This window comes from Bacillus rossius, chromosome 11 (assembly GCF_032445375.1).
Source record: "Bacillus rossius redtenbacheri isolate Brsri chromosome 11, Brsri_v3, whole genome shotgun sequence".
Taxonomy (NCBI): domain Eukaryota; kingdom Metazoa; phylum Arthropoda; class Insecta; order Phasmatodea; family Bacillidae; genus Bacillus; species Bacillus rossius.
In genome coordinates this window covers 25,509,867-25,532,790 of record NC_086338.1, presented here as the reverse complement: position 1 = coordinate 25,532,790, position 22,924 = coordinate 25,509,867, and the positions used below count along the sequence as shown (strand labels likewise).

The window sequence follows — 22,924 nt, the reverse complement described above, 5'->3', positions numbered from 1 at the left end:
CGTGACAAGGCCTATAACACTATGGTCCGCCCCATGCTGGAGTATGCCGCAGCAGTGTGGGACCCATACACGGCAGTTCTTGAGAGGGAGCTGGAGGGGGTGCAGAGGAGAGCAGCTAGATGGGTGAAGGGCAAGTGGAGGAGAACGGACAGAGAAGGGAAGGGGGAGTGCAGTACCACAGAGATGATGATAGGAATGAGATGGGAGAGCTTAAAGGATAGAAGACAGAAGGAGAGATTGGTCAAGATGTACCAGGTGCTGAGTGGAGTGGGAGGATGGGGAGAGCTGGGGGGCAAAGTCAAAATGGGAATGCCTAGAAGTAGGAAGGAAAATACTAGGAAGGTTTTCAAAGAGAGGAGGAGAACAGAAAGGGGAAAAAATGCGATGGTCGTGAGGACAGTAGGGGAATGGAATAGGCTGGAGGAGGAGTGTGTGGCGGCTGGGAGTGTGGACCAGTTCAGAAGGAGAGTGAGGGGGAAGTAGGGAGAATGCTTGCCACCGGGCACTTTGTACCCAATTGCAGCTATTAATTAAATTATACGATTCCAAGATGTATGTTTTCGTTAATTTGATACACACAAACGAAATGTATTTATTTTTTATTTTATTTTTATTTATTATATTTTTGTTTTGTATATCCCACATGAAGGTAAGGACTCCGGGATATAGATTATTATAAATTTAATTGTGTTTTTTAAGCCCTTTATAATTACTATTGCGTATTTCCTCGAAAATATTTTAGATATACTTTACTTTGTTTTCTTCTATGAGTACCACCATGTTGATTTCATGACAACAGAAGCCAATTTCTTTTAAAAATCCTAAGATGCATGAATTCGAATCATTTAGAGGTGTGAAACTATAATCATACATTCCATACAAAGATATATAAACTTATCTGCATCAGAAAAAAAAACCTTCTTCGGAATCGACATTTCCGAAAATTGTTTTAAATTTGACCTAAGCTTTTCTTGCCACCGAAGTTACACTAGCGAGAGTTGAACTATATAACAGTTCGGTTTGACTGTGATTAGTCGTTTTATGAATTTAATGTTCTCTTGTGAACTGTAGGCTTCTCTATGCCTTGTGGTTATTGGTCAATATTTTGTACAACATGTTTTGAGTTTTGAGTTAACCCTCATGAACGATATGTATTAATATATTTTATAAATTTAAATATTCACAGAATACGTACTATTTTACGTACTGGCGATGAGCTGTAAATATTGTGTTTGAAATATGTGTATTTTTCTGTTTTGTTTTCGATTTAGTTGGAATTATGTAACTAGTGTCGTGTTAAAGAAGTGAATAATGTTTAGTTTAAGGTACGTGAAAGCAACTTAATTTTTCGTTTAGTTATTTTTTTTGTATAAGGTTTTACGAGAATGTTTCTGGTAAAAAATAAAGAAAACAGCTATTATTTTATAAATTTCTTGCACCTTTATTGTTCTAATGAATGTGTAAAAAGAACCGAGACGTATCAAATAATTGCCAAGTAATACCGTTTTAATGGTTAGGTTAGCCGAATTGAAAATACTGTAAAATGGTATAAACTATTGATCAGGTTAATTTATGTTCGAGACATTGAAAATACCAGACACTGGAGTTTCAATGAAGACAGCTTTAAATTTACCATTTCAAGAATGCAGTCTTAATGCTAAAGTACTTGCAGTAACACATACCCAAGATATTACCCCCCTTAGATAAGTATGTTAAGTAGATTGTAAACCCCTGAAATTTACCTGCTTTTTAAGGTAACCCTGGAAGCCTTGCTATTGCCTTCATGAGTACTCGCAGGTTTGTAGTTAAATAAGAGGTAATTGCCTATAGATTTTTGATTAACTAAATTAAAATAGTTATCTTTGTTATAATACACGGACATTACTGCTTTTTAGAACAGAAAGAAAAAAATCGGAAAACATATTTTTCATGCACTACACACGTCTCTAAATCTACTCTAAAGGGATGATTTCGTAATTCCTTTTAGTGTGTAAAAAATTAAATTTTTATATCTAGCAATACAATACCTGTGCTTTTATACTGTTGGTGCAATTCATTGTTTACCCACTAAAAATAGGAATATATGATTTCCATGTACTTGAGTTGTTCCTTAATTAACCTCGAAAGGAAGGTTTCTTAATTCCTACTGGTTTGTAAATAAACTTACAGTTTATAGCTTACATTACAACACCTATGTATTACTTAACGCAATCACTGACATTCATTGTTACCCGTGGGTTTTTTGAAATTTTTTTTTGAGAAATTTAACCAATATCTTACTTAGATGTTGTAATAATGACTTTTTTTAAGTTATGACTCTTTTACAATTGTAAGGAATTATTAATGCTTATATTTCATGTTTGTTGTTAATAGAATAAGAATTTTATTACAAAATGTTTGAATGGTTTAATTGCATTTAAAGTACCTATCCTACCTACTATTGTGAGTGACATTGTAATGGATGAGTCTAATGGGAGGCTAAAATTTGAATAGAATTGTTAACGTCGTTTATTTTCTGTGAGGAATCTGTGCTCTGCACTGAAGTAGCTGACAGATTGAATTTTGGAGTTTTTCCAAGGAATTCTTTGATTACTGCCGTCTTTTATTCTGTGTTTGATACGGCTGGTGTTTCAAGTGTCCCAGTTTAACTCTGGATCTTGAAGGCTTGATCCTGATGGCATGATCTTGTTCAGTTGGCTTGATCCTGATGGCATGATCTTGTTCAGTTGGCTTGATCCTGATGGCATGATCTTGTTCAGTTGGCTTGATCCTGTGGTACATGATGCTTGCTGTTTTAGTTCTCAATGTTTTATTTTTCCTTTGTCTCAGTAAGTTAATTTTTTTAACAATTTTTCAAACTAGTTTAATAAGCTTAATAATCAATGAATGTAAAAAAAAATTGGTAGCATTTTAAACTGGTAAAGTTAAGTGAACAAATTATTGCAGTGTGTCATCTCGATGATTTGACTAATTGCATGTAATGTTATAAAAAACCTACATTAAATCTGACCCCATTCCATTTTATTCTTTTTTACTTAATATTTGTGGATTTTCATACACAGTACATTAAAACACCTTTGTTGCATTTCAGGCAAATGAGATATAGAATAAAAAATAACATATATCCATTCCCCAGGTTACATAATTTTAGATTCCACTGCTGAAATATTTGTGTCCTTTCAGTATTTGGTCAGATTATAGCAATGTGTTTATTTCTACTCATATATAGCTGCTTCAGTTGGCAATAGTGGAGGCTGTTTTTCTGTTGACACATTATATATTGTGTGTGTGAAGAACCTAATTTATTCCTCTCCACTGATACACAAACTGTCATGGTAATGTTTATACCTATGGAGATGTCAGGCAATATGGCAGATATTAAACATATTGTTAGGCGGGCTTAATTCACAAAATAAAGTGTGTCTGCTGGTGGATATGTCAAAAAAAATTATTTCAATACAAATATTATTCTGTAAACTATGCTTATGGAATATAGTCCATATTTCCTGTTAATAGACTTTTTTTAATTTGTGTATTTTATTGTTGCAAGTGTGGTAAAACACAGAATAATTAATCTAATATATAAAAATCAATGTTTGTTCGTATTCTATGCGCTCACCCGATTGAGTTGAAACTGTGCACAGTTGACCTTTGAAACAATGGAAATGTCACACTCTAGGTGAGATATTAATAAAACTAACCCTCAAAGCAGAATTTAACTATTTTGATGAAATTTCTTTATTTTATTGGTGACTCTTTATTTCTCTGCATGTGAATGGGCTTTTTCATTGTTGATGCCATCTGCATATAGGTACATAGCAATTTAATATGATGCGTGAGTAGTTCCTATTGGGTAATTACCAGTAAGTATTTTATGACATTTCCTCTTTTTATGGTCCGAATACTAATGGTAGAATGCGAGTGGAGAGAGAGAGATAAAGATAGATAGAGAAATATAGAGAGTTAGAGTGGCACATAGTGAGCTAGAGAAATAGTGAGAGATAGAAAGACATACAGAGATATAGGTAGAATTGGAGAGATATAGATGATAGATATAGAGAGAGGTATTGAGTGATATAGATAATAGATATAGATGGAAATGCGGAGAGATATAGGGGGAGATATATTGATAGAGATATTGTTAGAGCTATGGAGAGATACATACAGGAAGAGTTACTGCAATATAGGGAGAGATATAGAGATATATAGGGAGGTATATAAGGAGGTATAGAGAGATATAGAGATGCTTTGTGTATGTACTTAAAACTAATTACAAATAAATTGAATGAGGCATTGCACCACATTCTAGGCCAGGGCTGTCCAATTACAATCAAGCCGAGGGCCGTATGTGAGACAAAGTTTGGGTTGAAGGGCCACACATATAATACACGTTGTTTAATTTTGGCTTGTGAAAATGTTTTTATTGCCACTTTTGTGAACACTTTTTATTAATTCCAGGCAATTTTTAAATCTGGGTACAGACAAAATGAGGCATGACACGACGCAAAATTTAGTCTGATGGTAGTTGACTTCCATGTCTTTTTATAAAAGCAATGCATACAGAATTAGACACGGCATGACGCTACAAAACTGTTGCTATCAAACACGAGGCGACAACATTGAATGACTGCTCCAACTTCATCATGAGCAGAAAGCTGCAGTGTTTTTCGTATGCGTGAGTGAAAAAAATTGTCAAGAAAGGCAAGCCATAGTGTGTTTATAGCTGACTTTGTTAAAGACTGTTTTTCATTGTTAGGTACTTTAATTTGAGGAAACATTCACTTCTTAAGTATATTAATTAATTTTTCTCATCATTTACCTGGATGGAGAGTGTTTAAGGTTTTTTATAGGGTAAGAGCTATTTTATATACTTAATCCATCATTGGAGGAGTATCATGACTACTGTCATGATTTTAAAAATGTAGGAAAAATAATAAAGTAATGAAAATACTGTGTTAAGCTGTAGTGAGGCATTGTATGGTGTCGCGCTCATCGCAGCGTTTTGGTACTTGTCTTGTCTTGTCTGATTCTGTGTGCGCCCAGCCTTAGGTAGCTAAAACTATGTTGCTGTTTACCAAGAAATCTCATTTGATGTTGGATTGTAAAATTCCACTTGTACTTAGTTTGGGCATTCCACCACCAGGGGTGCTGTAAACAGTGCTCAGCAGTCTGGCATGGGAGTTTTCATTGTACACCCTTTGTCTGTTATGACCATTTGATGGCATTTGATATTTTCATGTTAAAGTCTGAGATACTGTGATTTGGCAATATGCAGTTAATGCATCAGAACACTTGTCAGGTCAACAATGCGTACTGTAGCTAGTCATCATATCGCCTTAGAATGAGTTGTAGATTTATGTTTTCAAGTAAAATATTTGTTTGTTACTTATGAGTAATCTAAAAAGGATTTAGTTAAATTTTGTTACTTATTTTACTGTTCATGCTGTCTCTACTGGTTTATCAGTACATAGTCAACAGCGAAACTGTAGTTTGCCTTGTTTTCTTTAAACAAGTTCTAAAAAAATCTCTAGACAGTGAGCTTTCGTTCCCAGAGTCACTGAATACTTGTTGGCTCCTGGGATTGAGGCCATGCCTGTAAAAATGATGGTGTTCCTGATGTTTCGGCGTGCCTCGTTGCAACCAGGTTCGAGGAATTAACAACTTCCGCCCTTGAAGATGGCTGCAACACGGCCAGTCAAAAAGTCGGGCACACCGTAATTTATTCAGATGTGACCTTAAACCCAGGAGCCAATACTGTATTATACTATATGAGACTGCAAGAGCAGTTTCTTGAATCCACATTTTAGCTGTCATTAGTTAATAGGCATTTATGATCGAAGAACCTTTTACCTCATTTTACTGAATCAACAACAACAAAAAAAGGAAAAACAGCCAAAGAACTCAACATTGGGCATATAGTGTGGAAATTACTTTATATACATTTTATTGCATTCCAGAGATTTTCATTATATTGTATAACGGTTCGTTATATACAAAAATAAACAGTTCAACGCCGATTGTAATTTTTGTTGTTTTTTATTTTTTTTTTTCAAATAGAATGCACCGACGATTCCAAACACTTCAAAAAGAGGCTGCTCATTCATTCCACATACATATGCCCGTCGAACAGATGCTCGTAGTTCGCGTTATGAGAATTTACCGGAAAAAAATATCGTCCTTCAGTAATGTTTTACTGCAAGTACACGAAGATGGTGCGACCTGGAAGAGGACCGCACCCAGCGAAAACGAATTCCGCCCCGAGCCAACTGCCGACGAAGGTGGCCGCAATTTCTAATTCATTATCCGAAAGAAAAAAAAAATTAGGTTGATTTAATAATAGGCCTGGCTCCAACCACCAACGTGAAATTATCTCTTCGTAAATTACATTATAATTTAGCGAGAAGCCATCGAACGCGACCTACTCGTCCAGCGTTCGACAGACGACTGGTGAACTCATGAACTCGTCTCCTCCACGCAGGGAGTAGACGTCACATGACCTCACCGACCAATCACACGCACGCTTCATTCACGCTACAGATACAAACCAATCACAGAACAAGTTACAATACATGAAAAAATCTTTTACACACAGAACTCTGGGCTTCCCCTGATCAGTATCTTTTCAATTTCACATCGAAATCGGGGACTCCCATTCTCGTTCTCTCTCCCACACCGTGAGAGAGCAGTTATCACTCAGTTCCCATGCAGGGGGGGAATTACCGTCTTTATCTCGGTTGGCGGGGAAGCACTGTTTCTTTCTCACTTACACTTACAGGCCTCTCATGCTTCTCTTTCTAACCATCACACAAGCCCAGACACAGTCCCGTGATTTATAATTATATTACAACACGTTAATAAAATTTAAGAACAATAATTATAATACGTATTACTTTACAAAATTAAACTTATTGAGAAAAAACCTGAAAAAGTAGGCCTAAACAGGTAAAAATTTAGTACAACGGCTCATTTGTGAATAATTACATAAAAAATAGTAGTGATTCAAAATGTCTAATAAAATACAAAATATCTTCTTAAAAACATGGCAAGTAATAAATATCAACCCTAAAATATATAACAAACGGTAAAATATCATTATAAAGACTTTTTAAGAAATATTTACATTCATGAAAATAGTTTAAAAGAAAAATTATTTAATTAGGAGGGCAGGGTTCTGCAACATTATAATTGTTAGGCATTGGGTTAGTATTTTTTGATTGATTATTTCAAATTGAGTATTTAAAATAGAACAAATCAATGGGATGAACGGAAATTAAGCTGATCTTCTGACTTAAAACTTTTGAGAAATGTCCTTGGCTGGATGATTAAATAAACTAATAAATTAAATAAATCTTAAATTTATGAACACATTAATAATCATGTATTTTTTAAGAAATTATTTTATACATTGTATAGTATTAAAATATGAACATTTTTTTACTGTCATAAGATAAAGGTACATCTGGAACTACCCTGGTCCATCAGCTATGTGAGTGATTCCTTCAGTCGATGCTGAGAGTATTCCTGTCCATCTCTTGCACACGCCTCCACAGGAAGGCCAACAGATAATTAAATTCCTGAGCGTGCCAGAGGAGGGGTGGTAAGAATGCAATAAGGGTGGGTTGGGGTGGGGATATGACGTCACAAGGGCTAGGTTGTGACTTGTTTGTGGAGGTAGCTGCTGCGTTGTGCGTGATCCCGGCTACATGAGTGTTCTGTGCGGTTTGCTTCCTTGTTTGTATGATGACATTGAGTTTCTGTCAGCCCCAAATGCCAGGTTAGTGGTTTAGATGAAATATATCCAGCAATAATAATTGTCTTATATGTTTAGCCCATATTTGAAGGAAAACTTAGGTATCTGAGGTCACTGTTCTGTGAATGTATACATGTGTGTGCAGTACATATATTACAACTCATAAGAATAACTTAAATATTTTTAGAGAATTTGAACAATTTGCTAATTTTTATTTAAATATGGTATTTCAACCCTTCATAATATGTACTTACATCCAAATTGTATAATCTGCAATTCTATTGTAGAACTTCTAATAACTGGAATTAAACAGGCATTGTGGCTTGTTTAGACTCTTAAAATTATTAATTATCTGAAAAGATCATGTTCTGTAAGGAAACAGTTTCAGATAGTCTTTTTTGTATTGTGTGGATCAATAAGCATGTCATGTGCAAATTATGTAGTATGACTGCAAATTTGTGGTTTCTATTTTGTAGTTGGACCTTTATTTTAACTACACTAAAGTACTAAGAATGTATGCAGAAAATTTTAGATTCTATTTTACAAAGTAGTAGCTTTACAATTCAGATAAAGTATGTTCATTAAGACTCTTTTTATGTTTTATTTCATTTTATAACATTTTATCAAGTCCAGTTTTTTATCTCTCCTGCGAATTGTCACAAATAGCATATTATTTTGGCCATTTATGTCTCGTATAACAACACGCAAGAACTGTTTAGTTGGAATTTGATGTGGTAACTACCAGTTTGGGTAACTTTGTGTCAAGTAACTATTTAAAATAGTTTCCAGGTGTTGATAGTGTACAAAAAGTGTTTGTAATTCATTGACAAAGAAGGGATGGGAGAAATTCTCAAGAAGCAGTTTCATCTCATTTCATTGCCAGTGGCTAAGAAAATATTTACGAACGCAATCTTTTAATGTACATCTAGTAGTTCTTACTGTGTACGGATAAAGCAATTGCTCAAGACAAAGAAAGAAGCCGATTGTAAACGAATGCTGCCAAATATTTTATATTGGCAAACTATGCTGTTCTGGCCACTGAGGAGCTGTGTATTATTTTCTGTGTTCATGCTTTTGTAGGAGGCATGGTAATTCATGAATAGTGACTAGCAGACAAAATAATCCATAAGCTGTTAACTTAATAATAAATGATACATTAAAACCTGACACTTGTTTTTAAAGTTTTGAATATTAGGCTCTTAAGTATATTATTTTTCTACTAAACAACCATAAAATAGATGTATCTTATTCTTCAGTTTAATGTAATGTTTTCAACATGGAATATTCACAAGAAAAACAAGCTACAGACAGTTAAAAAATCATAAATATTGCCCTAAAGAAAGTGCCTTGTGTGCGAAGTGAATTCGATGCTTTTAAGGTAAATAATTTAAAATTATTTTTGAAAAGGAAATGTTATAAACAGATGTGACACGCCAATTGTTGACTGTCTGTGCGACTCTCGCAAGCATACACCATCCTGCGATGAACGTTCTGTTTCTCACCGTCTCTACCCAGAAACCAGACAGCTGTCCTCGGCAGACTCGCTTTTAAAGAATGAAACAATGTTCATCTTTGAAGCTGTAAGTTGTGTTAATAGGAAACTAGACTGCTCAGAGATGAGGAATGTCTTGGTACGGGTGACTGCCATCGTGCTATTGATTGACGTTGCAGAGAGGACGGGGGCTCCGTGCCGTCGGCTCCCTCGGAGCTGGCGAAGGCAGGGCAGTCCTCCGGGGACATAGCTCTGGAGCAGCTGTACCCGGCCCTGCTGCAGTGCTTCGTCGTCATCTTGTCCGGGTGAGCGCCTCCGTCTGCTGCACTTCGCTTGGCCCCACGTAACACGTAACAAACCAGAGTGTTGTCAGATGCTCCATGATGGGGTGCGGCTTCCAAACTACATGCATAGATAGAGCTTAGAACACAAAATAATGTTTTTTTAAGCTGTAAATAAAATATTTTAACAACTATGCCTCAACGTATTCATTGGCCAAGTATGGATCCTGGTGTAACTTTTATGGTGTCATTCCTTGCATTTTGTAAAGAACTTTTGTGGTGTTAGTGGGCTTGTGGATCTTAACCAAATGGTTCCTTCTTCCAGTAATAAACTCCTTTGTATCTTCTGTTAGTCATCTTTAATCCTTTTCTCAACTCTGCCTTTATGTTCTCCAACTATTGCTTATATTATCAGCTAGGATCCGGTAACCTACATACAAAGCAAGAAACAAGGATTTGCCTTTATTTGTGAACACAAAACTGTTCATTGTGGGTAGTGTGGTTGTTATTTTTGCAATGAGAGCAATTTTGCGGAGTCATGCCTTCAGACTAAGGAAATTATTATGTATTCCATTTGATTAACCTGCAAAGTTTGTGCTTACGATTTCCTTATCTGACTGTGCAAGCTGGCCTATGATTATTTGCATTTACTACTGGACTTACGTTTGGTCATGGTCCATAACTTTGCTGCAGCTCACCTCTATTAGTATTAGAAAAAATATTTTATATATGTGAATAATTTCATAATCGAATCAACATTTCAAAACAAATAATTTTTTTTACCATTCTTTGCCAATATATACATAAAGTGAGTGGATTATGTAGTAACATATTTAGGCCTACCTAATTTTAAATCATTTGTTATTGTAATTTTATAATCTATAACGTGATGTGGTGTGGCTGGGGCCGGTTGCTCTGTGGGAGGGGCGGATGCTGGGGGAAGGAGTGGGTGGCTGCTCTGATGCCCCAACCCAGCCAATCCACAGGGAATGGAGCCTTACGGTCCCAGCTACAGTTGGGGAAAAAAGTAATAATCCTAAACAAGCAGGAACTTGCATAAGGGGCCCTTGATATCTGCTCTCTTATTTAATGTTTCTGTATTCTGTAACACCTAAACATTTTTGTGAACGTCGTGATTGTTTTCATGTATCTTTAAATGTTTGATATAGTTTTAAATGTTATTTATTTATTTTGTGTTTGTTAATGTCTGTCGTGGTCACTGCAGGTATGTGGTAGGTACACTCCACTTACGTGTGGTGGCCAAATGCGGATGCCCCTGCCTATTGTGTGCTTCCCTTCAGGTGGCCCCTCGGGGGAAAGTGACCACATACCTGCAGTGGCCGCAATTGTCCCCATTAGTCTTTGTTTTGTGTGTTGTGCCCACCAAGAAAGTCCGTGACTGTTGGTGGGTATTTAACAAAAATAAATAAAATAAAATAAATAATATAAAAATAAAGCAAAGAATAACAACCAGCACATCCAACAATGAAAAGATACAAGATATTAGTATAGTACCAAAAAGCCAAAAATGAAAATAAAAAAACTAAATAATAGTTAGGTGTGAGTGAATACTTTAGTTAGACAAACTCAAGAAATAGTTCAGGACTATGGTTTCATTCCACAGCTTATGTCTAAGAAACCAGGGAAAAAATTGCCCAAAGAAACTAGAGATTCAACTGTTCAGTTTTATTAAAGTGAATAAGTTAGCAGAATGTGTCCTGGGGTGAAGGATACTAAATCAGTTTATCTTGAAACTGGGAAGAAAGAATTAAAGCAATTGCAATTTAAAAGAACTATACAGAAAGTTTAAAGAAGGATATCCCTCAGTAAATATTGGATTTTCAACCATCTGTGCTCTACACCCCAAGTGGTGCATGCTGGCTGTGTACACATTCCATTCAAAGTTTATACCATTCATTAAGACCTCTTTTCACAATTCTAATAAAGTTGTTTATTTCTCTGATGGAGCAGGTGGTCTGTTCAAGAACAAGTTCAATGTAATAACTTGTGCAAACATAAAGAAGACTTTGGAGTTGACTTTTTGCAACAAGTCATGCCAGGTACTTTGTTATGGGATAGGTGGAACCGTAAAGTTAGTTGTGGCTAAGGCAAGTCTGCAACGACTGACCGAGGGCCACATTGCAACACCGATCAGCATGTTCAACTTCTGTGTAGAAAACATTAAAGGAATTGACTTCATGTTTGTAGAGGAAAGTAAAGTTCAAAGGGTAGAACTTTATTTAAGAAGTACGTTAAATGAATATGAAAGAATTGTAAGAGGCCTGCATTGTTTTGTACCAAAGGATAGGTCAACAATACAAGTAAGCATCATTTCAGCATAATTCGTCAAAAATTATCAAGTGTATACTATTCATGTCAGTGACATATCATTGAAGGCCAATATTGTTTGTGTTTATGACAGCATATGGTACATTGGTAAAGTTCGTGAGGTTTCAAAGGAAATAAAAAAATGGTATCAAGGTGATGTTCTATAACCAGGTGGTCCTTCAACAAGCTTCAGTTTAATTGAAGGATGAAGTATCATGGGTGGAGATGAAGAATGTTTTGGATGTCCTCCGACCTACATAGTTCACGACTGTGACAGGAAGAACATTTAATATTACAGAAGAGAAAATGCTGAACTCCTTGAAACTACTAACCCATTTTCACAAATAAAACTTTGGCATTTCAACTATGCATGTGAATTTCAAACTGTGTAGGGAATGTTATGGTGAGTTTTTTCCTAAGCCCTATGGAACATTTAATTTGATCTACACAGTAAAGAAGTTTTGACCTACTCAGGTGTTAATGTTTAATTAAATTTGTTCCTTTCAGAGTTTGATACTCGGTAACTTGTCAGGAACTGGCGTGACGAATAATGCGTGATTACGACTGGTGTTTTCCAGCTACGCGGCCGGTCGCCTGAACCTGATCTCGGAGACGGAGGCCAAAGGACTGAACACCTTCGTGAGTTTGTTCTCCCTGCCGTCGCTGATCTTCCTGTCGCTGGCGGAGCTGGACCTGTCGTCGGTGAAGTGGCAGTTCCTGGGGGCCGTGCTGCTGGCCAAGGGGGCGGTGTTCCTGGTGGTGGTGGTGGTCACGCTGCTCGTGAGCCGTCCCTTGGCCCCCGGCCGGGCCGGCCTGTTCGCCATCTTCTGCACCCAGAGCAACGACTTCGCCGTGGGCTACCCCATCGGTGAGCGCCCTGCCTCCTGCCTGCTTCCTTCACGTTTTCACATCGTCTAATTTTTATGAGGTATCATTATGTTTAACGTTCCAGTATGACTTAAATGAGTTGGCAAATTGTCTGTTTACATCAGTAATAGTCAGTAGTCCCGAATTTATAAGTTAGATTTCAGTGGGAACCTTGCACTTGCAATTATTGAATGTTAGGGATTGAAAGCTATGACTGCAAATAAAGAAGTTATACATGCATGTAATGGCGTTGTTGTATTTTTCCTGAATATATATACACGAGTCCAGAGGAAGAACTTGCAGTTCGTGATAGTTTTTAAGATAAAGAACAAACAACCCAGCAAAACCTCAGCATAACAACACCTAATGAACACTTGTGTATACTTCTCTGTCCAAGTGTTGAGGTGACAAGTGGTGGTAACATATTTAGGCCCTTGTTCATTTGGAACTGTGTCATGAGCAGGTGGTGGTTGTAACCAATCTGGCCAGCTGGCATTTGTTCACTTAGTTCTGTCCCATCTCCGTCGGAGTTTTCAAGTTATGAAAGAAGCACATCTCAAGCAGACCTGTGCGCTGTTCATTGGGCCTGCAGCGCGGAGTCTGTGTGGCTAATGACAGGCTTCACTGAACACCATTACATTGTTACCATAGGATTCATTCATGGTTTTAGCTTATTTCATGTATTCTGCAGGACCTACAGTGATCAGAAACAGTACTATGGTATTTTCTAGTGCGTGTTTTGCCGACCATGTTGTGATATACCTTCACACTTGTTTAGCCTGAATGAATAAGTTGGTTAAATGAAGGCTGTGCAGACTGGTGAGTGCTGGGGTGGAAAATAAATTTTCACCTAGCGTAACTGGTCTGTTTATATCAGAATGATGAATACCTAATTAAGATTAATAATTAAGTGCTTTATATCAAATTTTGAAAGAAAGTTCCATAAATAAAAAAAAAACATAAATGTTACAGTACTGGTATGGTACATGCTCGTGAGGACAAATGATTTCAAAACATGCAGCATTTGGCTGTTACAAGGACTGTAAGAACATCTGTCCTTTATGTTCGTCCAAGATACAAAACATGTTTGGTAAAGTTTTAATAATTAAATAGGTAAGAATAGGGTATTTGACAGGTTTTAGGTAAATGTCTAAAATTGTTCATTATGACATAATACCTAAGCAATTTGATTAATTATTTGTGAAGTTATCTATTTTCTATGAATATCACCATCAAAGTTTAAATGAATAAAAAAGCCGCCAAAACGGTGAGACGCCATTTTTGCAGGTCACCTGATGTCATGACGTCACATGCTTGTAAACAAACTGTTAGCTTTCACGTAGAGGTGTAAAAGTAACGAAAAAAAGCATACCCATATGTATTCGTTACTATAACAATTAGTACTCGTTACTATCGTATCGTTACGTTACTTGTTACTTCTGATACAGCATAAAATGCTATATTATGTTGCAGCAACGAATCGAGTCGTATTGCGTACGCGTACAGTATGACGTCGCGTAAATAATAATAAATAGAATATAAACTATTAATATCTGATAATTAACAGTTTTTGTTAACCATGTAACAATTAAATCTCATTAGAGCAGTTTTATTATATTATCTCTTTTAAGATAAGAACAAAAAAACGTGAAAATACGCGATATTAAAAAACAAAAACATACATATTTCTAATTTGTAAAAAAATACTTTCTTATAAACAGTAAAAAACTTGGACGACGAATTTCCAAATTATACTTAATAAACAAACATCGTTCTTAGTAACGTAAAATCATCGAATATGCGCGCGCATGCGTTAAACAGGGTAAAACATACTAAAAATGCGAGTAACGAAATCCAGCCGTGTGTAACGTTTCGTTACTCGATACTAGATGGCGCACCCGTGATCTACCAATGAATTATGATCTTGATTTGAATAAAAAGTAAAATATATCGTGCATTCAACTTACGACCATTAGTCATTATTTTACCACAAATTTTGATTATGTCTAGAATCTTTCGACGAACTAAAACAGAAAAATTATGTACCACAGTAACAAAAATGTACAGGATCATGCCATCCATAGCAAGAGACCAATTTGGATACGCGATACGGAACTCTTACCTATTAAAGTAATGTTGACATAACTGTGGTTCACAAAACGATAATTTGATGAATAATTTTATATCTATATACATTGAAATACATCATTTCATTTTTATTCGCTTTAAATTAGTTCTAACGGGAGCCCTACTTTTGTTAATGAATGGTCAATCCAATCAATCTGTCAACATTATATAAAATGTTTACAATAATAAAATGTTTTTAGGCTTTTCTAATTTACTTAATTATTTAAAAGTATATTTTAATCATTTATAATAACACTTACAATGCTACTTTCACGTTTTTTAATTCTGCAGCATAAAATTCGGGATTGTTTTTAAAAAATAGTCCGACCATTATTGCGTCTATTCTCGGGAGGTTTCTACTGTCAGCTTTAATGAAGTTGGTCTCCATCGTATTTTTTCTAATAATTACAATAATTTATTACTTTTAGTCAGCATTAGATAAGAATACTAGTTAATATGACGAAAAAACCTTGAAGAAAACACTGATGCACCGTACAAAACTTCGACTGGCATTTACTGTTTACAAGCAGGTGACGTCACGCCAGATTCAGCCAATCCCGTGCGTTTTCAATCACGTGGTCAAACATGAGAATTTAATTATTTTATTAATGATTTCTTATAATAATCATATATATTTCTGAATAATGCGTTGGCCAAATTGGTTTTGAAAAATGTTTACTGTAAAGCTAACAACTTTTAAATCAATATTTTCACTATAATCAAATACCCTATTAACATTATGAAGAAAAAGTCAAAGAAATTGTTACATTTAATGTATCTTCACTTTGTAACAACCCAGATTACAGCCTTCCTCATGCAATCCATTAATAATAATTTTTTATACATTTTTTGTCATAGGGTATTTCGGGTTAGATGTAAAGTTTTTCCTTTTAAAAGTTATTGTAAACGTAATACCCCAGGTTTATTGTTTTTATTTTTTAAAATTCATAAATTTATATTTCAAGTATTTTTTATTTTTTTGCTGGCTTCTTTGTGTGGGAAGGCATGCTGACGTGATTTTCCTTCTTTTTTTCCACGACCGAGGCTTTGTTTCACACGCTAGGCGTGAGAGTCACGGTCACGGGAGTGTGAGAAAGATACAAAATCGCTGTGTCGTGGGAACAGAAGTAAGCATTTCGTGGAAGCCTCTGTTACCATGCGCCGTGATTGGCTGAAAATGACGTCAGCGAGCCCAGGACACTGCCCGCACAAAGGAAAGGAAGGCAGGTAATACATCGAACTTTGTGTATACATTTCTTCTTTCTTCATGCTTGCAACCTGTATGTTCCACTCATCACCAAATTTGAGCTAGCCGGAGGTGGTGAGTGGTGACAACTTTTACGTTTCATGGCATTTTTCACAGTTCTACAAGCTCAATTAACTATGTGAAGCAAATAAAATAGTTTATCATAGAAACAAATTCAGAAATGTTTGCTATACCAAAAACTAAATTAGACTTCTCTTAGCCTAAATGCGTGTGTAAAATTGTGTTAAAGCCTGCTGAAGTTTGTGTGCAGTACTTTGTATCATATTGAACCATGGCAACTAAAATACATGTTATTAATAAAAAAAAAATTTTAATGTTTCAAAATGTGATTCCTCAATGCCGTAATTCATTTACTAGTTGCAGGATGTTCCATTGTCCAAAATTTCCTGGACACTTATAACTTCCCGCCCCTCCATTAGATCAAATTTCACATGGGCTGGTCTTTGAGATTTCCCAAGACTTCAGAAAAGCCCAGAAACTCTTCACCACTGTACAAACTACTCATACAGTAAAATGAAATCAGATGCAAAGTTTACACAAAACATACTCAGGGTTTGTACACCTTTTTAATATGGTTAAATAATACTTAATTTGTCTTAAATTGATTAAGGGCCCAAAAAAGTCATTAAATTTCACTAAGAAAACTAAAAATAACTGTTAATAAAGACTGATAGCTGAAAGTAATGGATAAGTGCTGGTATTTTAATGTTCTTTTGTTTCCAACTTGTCAGCAAACAATGCTTTGTGTGTGCCCAGTACAATTGGCAAATTTCGTACCTCGCGATTAGATTTTATAAACAAAAAACTGTTTGGAATTGTTTTTTCATATTTTGTATCTAGCCTTTAAAATAAATAGGTGTGTTTTATTGTCTTACTTAAAACCTTTATATTGAATATACAATTAGTGATCATAGTAAATGGTTGGGGTATAAAATTCAGATAAACTGCTTGGGGTGGATGTGATCCAGAGATAATTCTCGAAAATAGGGACTTATCTGTTAGAACTGAACCAAAGAACTATGTTATCTTTTGTACGTTAACTATTTAACATTATTTGCCTGAGGTAAATTTTTGAAATTACAAGTAGTTTTCGACTTCTTGATAGTGATGAAGGTAATGAATTAAAGGGGTCCTTAAAAACTCCTTAGTTTTTGAATGCTCAAGAGGGTATTAACCATGATTCCTAACAAGTATTACAAATTTACTAAAATTACGACCTCGTTTAACTTACTGTGATTTGTTTTTTGTCCTGCTTAGTCTGTCATGTTACTATTAAAGTTAGGGTTTCTTAGTGAATAAAACTGAGAAAATATACTTAATATGTTTCATTTAAAGTAACAAACGATTGCACAGCAAGAATACACAACAGTCATAGACATCTATACAAAAATATGTAACACAATGGGCAATGACCATGTGGCTATTCAACTAAGATCAAAATTTTCTTTTTCTTTTTAACTTTCCCACTAAAATTTTACATCATGAGAGCAAAAAAATATTTTACACTTAAACATTACACTATTACAGCTATCCATTATTTGTTCTCTTAGAAAGACAAAAGGTTGAGTGGGCAATGGCTTTGTTAATATATCAGCAAGCTGATTTTTACTTGGGACATAGGATATATTTATTAAACCATTCTCAACTTTCTCTCGGATAAAATTGTATTTGACATCTATATGTTTGGTTCGTTTGTGAAAAACTGGGTTATTAATTAACTTAATGGCACTCTGATTGTCAACATATAGCTTAATACAATCATATTTTTCATCCAAGTCCAACAACAATTGCTGTAACCATAGTATTTCCTTTGCAGACTCACAGGCTGCAACAAATTCTGCTTCGGTGGTAGAGAGAGCAATGGTCTTTTGCTTTTGGCTTAACCATGTTACTGGCCCACCATTCATTAACCCTTTGAGACGTATGGACGTATATTTACGTCTATACCGCAGTGATCCATTGGGAGTATGGACGTGTATATACGTCTGCAGGAATGCTTTCGTTAGTTTGGTCGTAAATGTACGTCCGCAACTCTGAAGACATTACTAGCCGCCTGCTGCTATCTTGTGGGCGTTCTAGGAACTAACTAATATGCTAGCACTCCACTCGGACGTATATTGAAGTACATAGTGTTTCGCTATTACACTGCTTTCTATCAACAAAACTCGAAAGCTTGCCACATCGCGCCGTCCTTCCCGTAAAATATTTGCAGACTCAAAGCTTCTAACAGGCTACAGAAATATATATAGTACCCGTGTCATGGCTTTTTGTTATGTTTATAAAAATACTTTATTACCTGGAATATTTATTTTACCGTAAATAAACTGAAAACTATGAAAAAATAACGTTTGTTGCTTATTTATTTTGTACAACTGAAACAAAATTATACTTGTTTATAATAAATACATTATGGGGTTGGGATTTGTATTTATATTGTACAGTTACTAAAGAATAAATTATACAGCTGCAAATTTGGTATAAATTCCATAAAAAATTATAAACAATTTTTTTTTTACTCATTTCTTTGTCCTATACCTACACATAAGTCCGCTAGGCATCTGCTTGATACAGCAATCTAGTGTGAAAAAAATGAAATAAATGTATAGGTAGAGTAAGGAATGGAAAGGGCGGGAAATTAGTGTGCAGTTTATGTCAATTATGTGAAGGTTCGGTTTCTGTGATTTTGTGAATCGTGGTTATGGCATCGCGCAAAAGAAAGATTTATAGTGAAAAAGAACTCAAAGAAATAATTGCGAACTGGGAATCTGCAGGTTAAGACAGTGACTTGAGTGATAACAGTGATGCACAGTCTGTTGTGAACAGTGAATCAGAAAATGTGTCTGAAGAGTACACGGAGGTTAGTTTTTCTCAAAATATTCCAGTAAATATTAAAGACACTTTTCAGTGGAAAAAAGACACAGACTTTCAACCTGTCGAGCAAAGATTTGATTCGTCCCTTTCGGGAATTACAGACGACTTTGAACTGACCGATGATGCTACAGAATCTCATGTGTTCAAAAAGTTTTTTGACACTGATTTTGTTGAACACATAGTTCAAGAAACACACAAATATTATTCGTATGTGCTTTGTCAGTTCAATGTCAAGGAAAAATCTAAACTACATAAATGGGTGAAACCTACAGTTTGCGAAATGTACACATTTTTAACTGTTGTGTTGCTTATGCCGCACGTTTCTAAAAACCGTGTGAAAGACTATTGGTCTACAAACCCCATCTTATCAACTCCAATCTTTGGAAAACTTTTTTCGCAAGATCGATTTCTCCTTTTGCTACGACTGTTGCATTTTTCAGACAGTCAAAGCCAATCTGCCGGTGAACGGCTCTACAAAATCAGCACTGTCATTGAAACAATGAAAATCAAATTCAAAACATTCTTCAAACCTTATCAGGCATTATGCATTGATGAGAGCATCATGGTTTGGAAAGGACGTCTCGTTTTAAAACAGTACATTCCTTCTAAACGTCACAGATTCGGTATCAAATTATTTGTGCTGTGTGACAGTAAAACCAGGTACATCTTAGATTTTATAATTTATACAGGCACTGGCACAAATATCGACCTTGAAAGTTCCCTTGGTATATCCGGTTCAATTGTGACTACATTGTTGGATCAGTATCTTGGAAAGGGCCACACTTTGTTTACGGACAACTGGTACACCAGCCCCTTACTTTTCCAGTTTCTCCTGGAAAAAAATACTGGAGCATGTGGTACGGTTCACGCAAATAGGAAACATATGCCGAAGTTCACTAAAAAACTGACAAAAGGTGAGTGTGAATCGTACCACACCGCACAAATATTGGCAGAAAAGTGGCATGACAAGCGTGATGTCTACATGCTGTCTACCATACACAAACATGAAATGCAGGAAGTAAAACTAAAATCTAGTGCTGAGACTTACGTGAAAAAACCAAGAACAGTACTAGAATACAACCAGCATATGGGTGCAGTTGACAAGACAGACATGATAATGAGTTTTACAGATAGTACCAGGAAATCATTGAAATGGTACAAAAAGTTGTTCTTCCACATTTTAGATATGGTTGTGCTAAATTCCCACACCCTGTAGAACCTCAAAACAGGCAAGAAGTCTACGCTGTTGAAATTCAGACAGAATCTTATCACACAGCTGATAGAGGAGTTCCATCTCATTCGCACTCCTTCTAAAGGAGGCAGGCGGTCAAAAGAACTTACCCCTTCCCCACTGCGTCTTACTGCTAGACATTTTCCAGCTCCCGTGCCCTCTACTGCGGCTAAAAGAAAACCACAGCGGAAGTGTTTCGTATGCAGTCACACTACAAAGGGGGAAAAAAAGGCGGAAGGACACTTCTTGGATGTGCACCGAATGTGACACTCCATTGTGCATTCATCCATGCTTCAAAATATTTCACAACATAAAGAACTTCTAGTTGATGTAAGAAGCATTTATTACTTTTTCACACCTTTTGTATTTAATGCTATCATAATAAGTGCATATATTTTGAAGTTATTTTCAAATATGTATTACTTTTGTTCACAGCAATTGTTTGTGTAACTTACAATATATTTTTGTAACATCGCCATTATAAGTTTACATTTTTGTAATTTTCTAGATACTTGTAACTATGTATGTATAAAAATTGTTCATGTACCAATATTCATAATTCTGTCATAAATGTGCAAATTTTTTTCTAAGGAACTTGTTATTCTAATACGTGCTTCCTGGGGGTTTGATGTTAGAAAATACAAACCGAAACATAAAAAAAAATAATAAAACATTATTTAAAAAAAAAAATAGTTTTTTTAAATTTCTTATATTATAAATTTCTAAAATTCTTTTTCTACACTTGTATTTATAAAAGTGAAATATAATTTTTTTTTTTTTTCTGCCAACTTGATAACTGGGAGCTGAGATTTTTCCCTTGTGTGTAACAAAATGTATATATTTATCGTACAGTGACTTTTATTACTATATCGTATTTAGAATTTTTTTTTCGAAATATGTTTTAAAAACAAAATAACAATAGTTTTATAAAATAATTAGGTGTATTTTATCATGTTGTATGTACTATATAATTGCAGACAAAAATCTATGTGTATTTAAAGCCTTACATATGTTACAAAACACTGAAAAAAAGCTAATGAAATTAATTTGGTAATATTTTGCTATACGTAACCATATCATACATATTTTTAAGTTTTTCTTAAAATATTGTAAAAATATTTTTATTTAACAAAAAAAATTTTTTAAATTAACCTCACTCCAGGGGCTGTTGAATGTAGAGTAAATCCCCACTGGTGAAAGGGTTAAGAATATATATCTAGTAGTGGACTTTCGAGTATCAACATCGCCTGCAAAATCAGCGTCAGGTACCCGATAAGATCATTGCTTTCTCCATACCTAATACAAACATATTTTGTATTAACCAAATATCTAATCACACGCTTCACTGCATTAACTTGTTGTAGACTAGGATTATTAATATACCGACTCAACATGTTCACCGCATATGAAATATCAGGTCTGGACACTGAGCATAGAAACAACCGTGAACCAATAGCTTCCCTATAAGGGAATTTCACAGCAGTTTCCTCAAGATTTTTACATATAACAACATTCGGATCAGCAGGAGTTGATGCATGATTGCATTCACTCATATCAAAAGTTTTAAAATTTTGATCTATGTACTCTCGCTGATGTAAACATATACATACACAGTAATCAGCTTGTGACTGAACAAAACCATATGATTTTAAAAATTCAGTAAACTTCTTGTTCCAACACCTTGCTGCCTGTTTTAACCCATAGAGTGACCTATTCAATTTTAATACATTTTTTTTTGTCAACAAGCACACCATCAGGAATTTCTAAATAAATTTCTTCTTCAAGATTCCCGTTCAAAAAAGCAGTTTTGACATCAAATTGTTGGATTGCTAAGTTATACTTAGCTGCAATACTTAAAATAATTCTAATTGAATCATACCTTGTGGTAGGGGAAAATATTTGCTGGTAATCAATACCAGGGATTTGATTGAACCCTCGTGCACATAATCGAGCTTTGTAACAGTTTACTTTTCCATCGTCACCCCTCTTAATGGAAAATACCCACTTGGCTGTGAGTGTTCTCTGTCCAGCTCGCTTTACTGGGGTCCAAGTCTGATTTTCATCATGAGCACTTAGTTCTTCTTTAACGGCTTGTAACCATTCATTCTTCTGCGAACTCTTCATTGCCTCATAAAATTATGATGGTAAAACAAATTCCACTAAATTGGCTTCTAAATTCAAATTTCTCCTTGGTCTCAGATTCATTGGTTCACATGTAGAATCATTGAGGGTCTGTGATGGTTCATAAATAGGATCGTCATTGTTACAACTGAGCATACTTTCCTCATTCTTATTCAGTGAGTTTTCATTTAAAGAACTATCACTCAATGCAGGGTCGTTCTTGAATATGACTTCAGAGTTATCCTGTTGAACATTTTCATCACTTTCTTCTATGAATATTTTTGCTATATTTTGTCTTTGTTCAGGATATTTATTCTCATCAAAAACAACATTTCTTGATACTTTAATTCGTTTTGTTTTCATGTTGAACATTCTGTAATTGGTATTATCATATCCAACCAATATCATCTTTTCACTTTTTTTTTCTAATTTGGTCCGCAACTGATCAGGAATATGTACATATCCTTCACTACCAAATACTCTTACATGCTCCAAAATTGGTTTGACTCCATTCCACAACTCTGATGGCGTTTTGTCTGATGTTTGGCTAGATGAAGTTCTATTAAGCAAATAAACTGCACAATTTATG

General features: G+C 35.2%; 1 protein-coding gene across 3 annotated transcripts in view; it reads left to right on the top strand.

The window, feature by feature from the left end:
• Positions 1–1,037: 1,037 nt before the first annotated feature.
• The window catches only part of LOC134536708 (lysosomal cholesterol signaling protein), an 85,074-nt gene continuing 63,187 nt past the window's right edge, over positions 1,038–22,924 (top strand). The window contains exons 1-3 of one of the 3 annotated variants that reach the window (XM_063376576.1): positions 1,038–1,325; positions 9,422–9,547; positions 12,430–12,719. In XM_063376576.1, the coding sequence (XP_063232646.1) occupies positions 1,312–1,325; positions 9,422–9,547; positions 12,430–12,719 (430 nt within the window). In that variant the 5' untranslated portion in view covers positions 1,038–1,311. The remainder of the gene's footprint in view (positions 1,326–9,421; positions 9,548–12,429; positions 12,720–22,924) is intronic. The other 2 variants (XM_063376577.1, XM_063376578.1) reach the window with 2 other exon arrangements.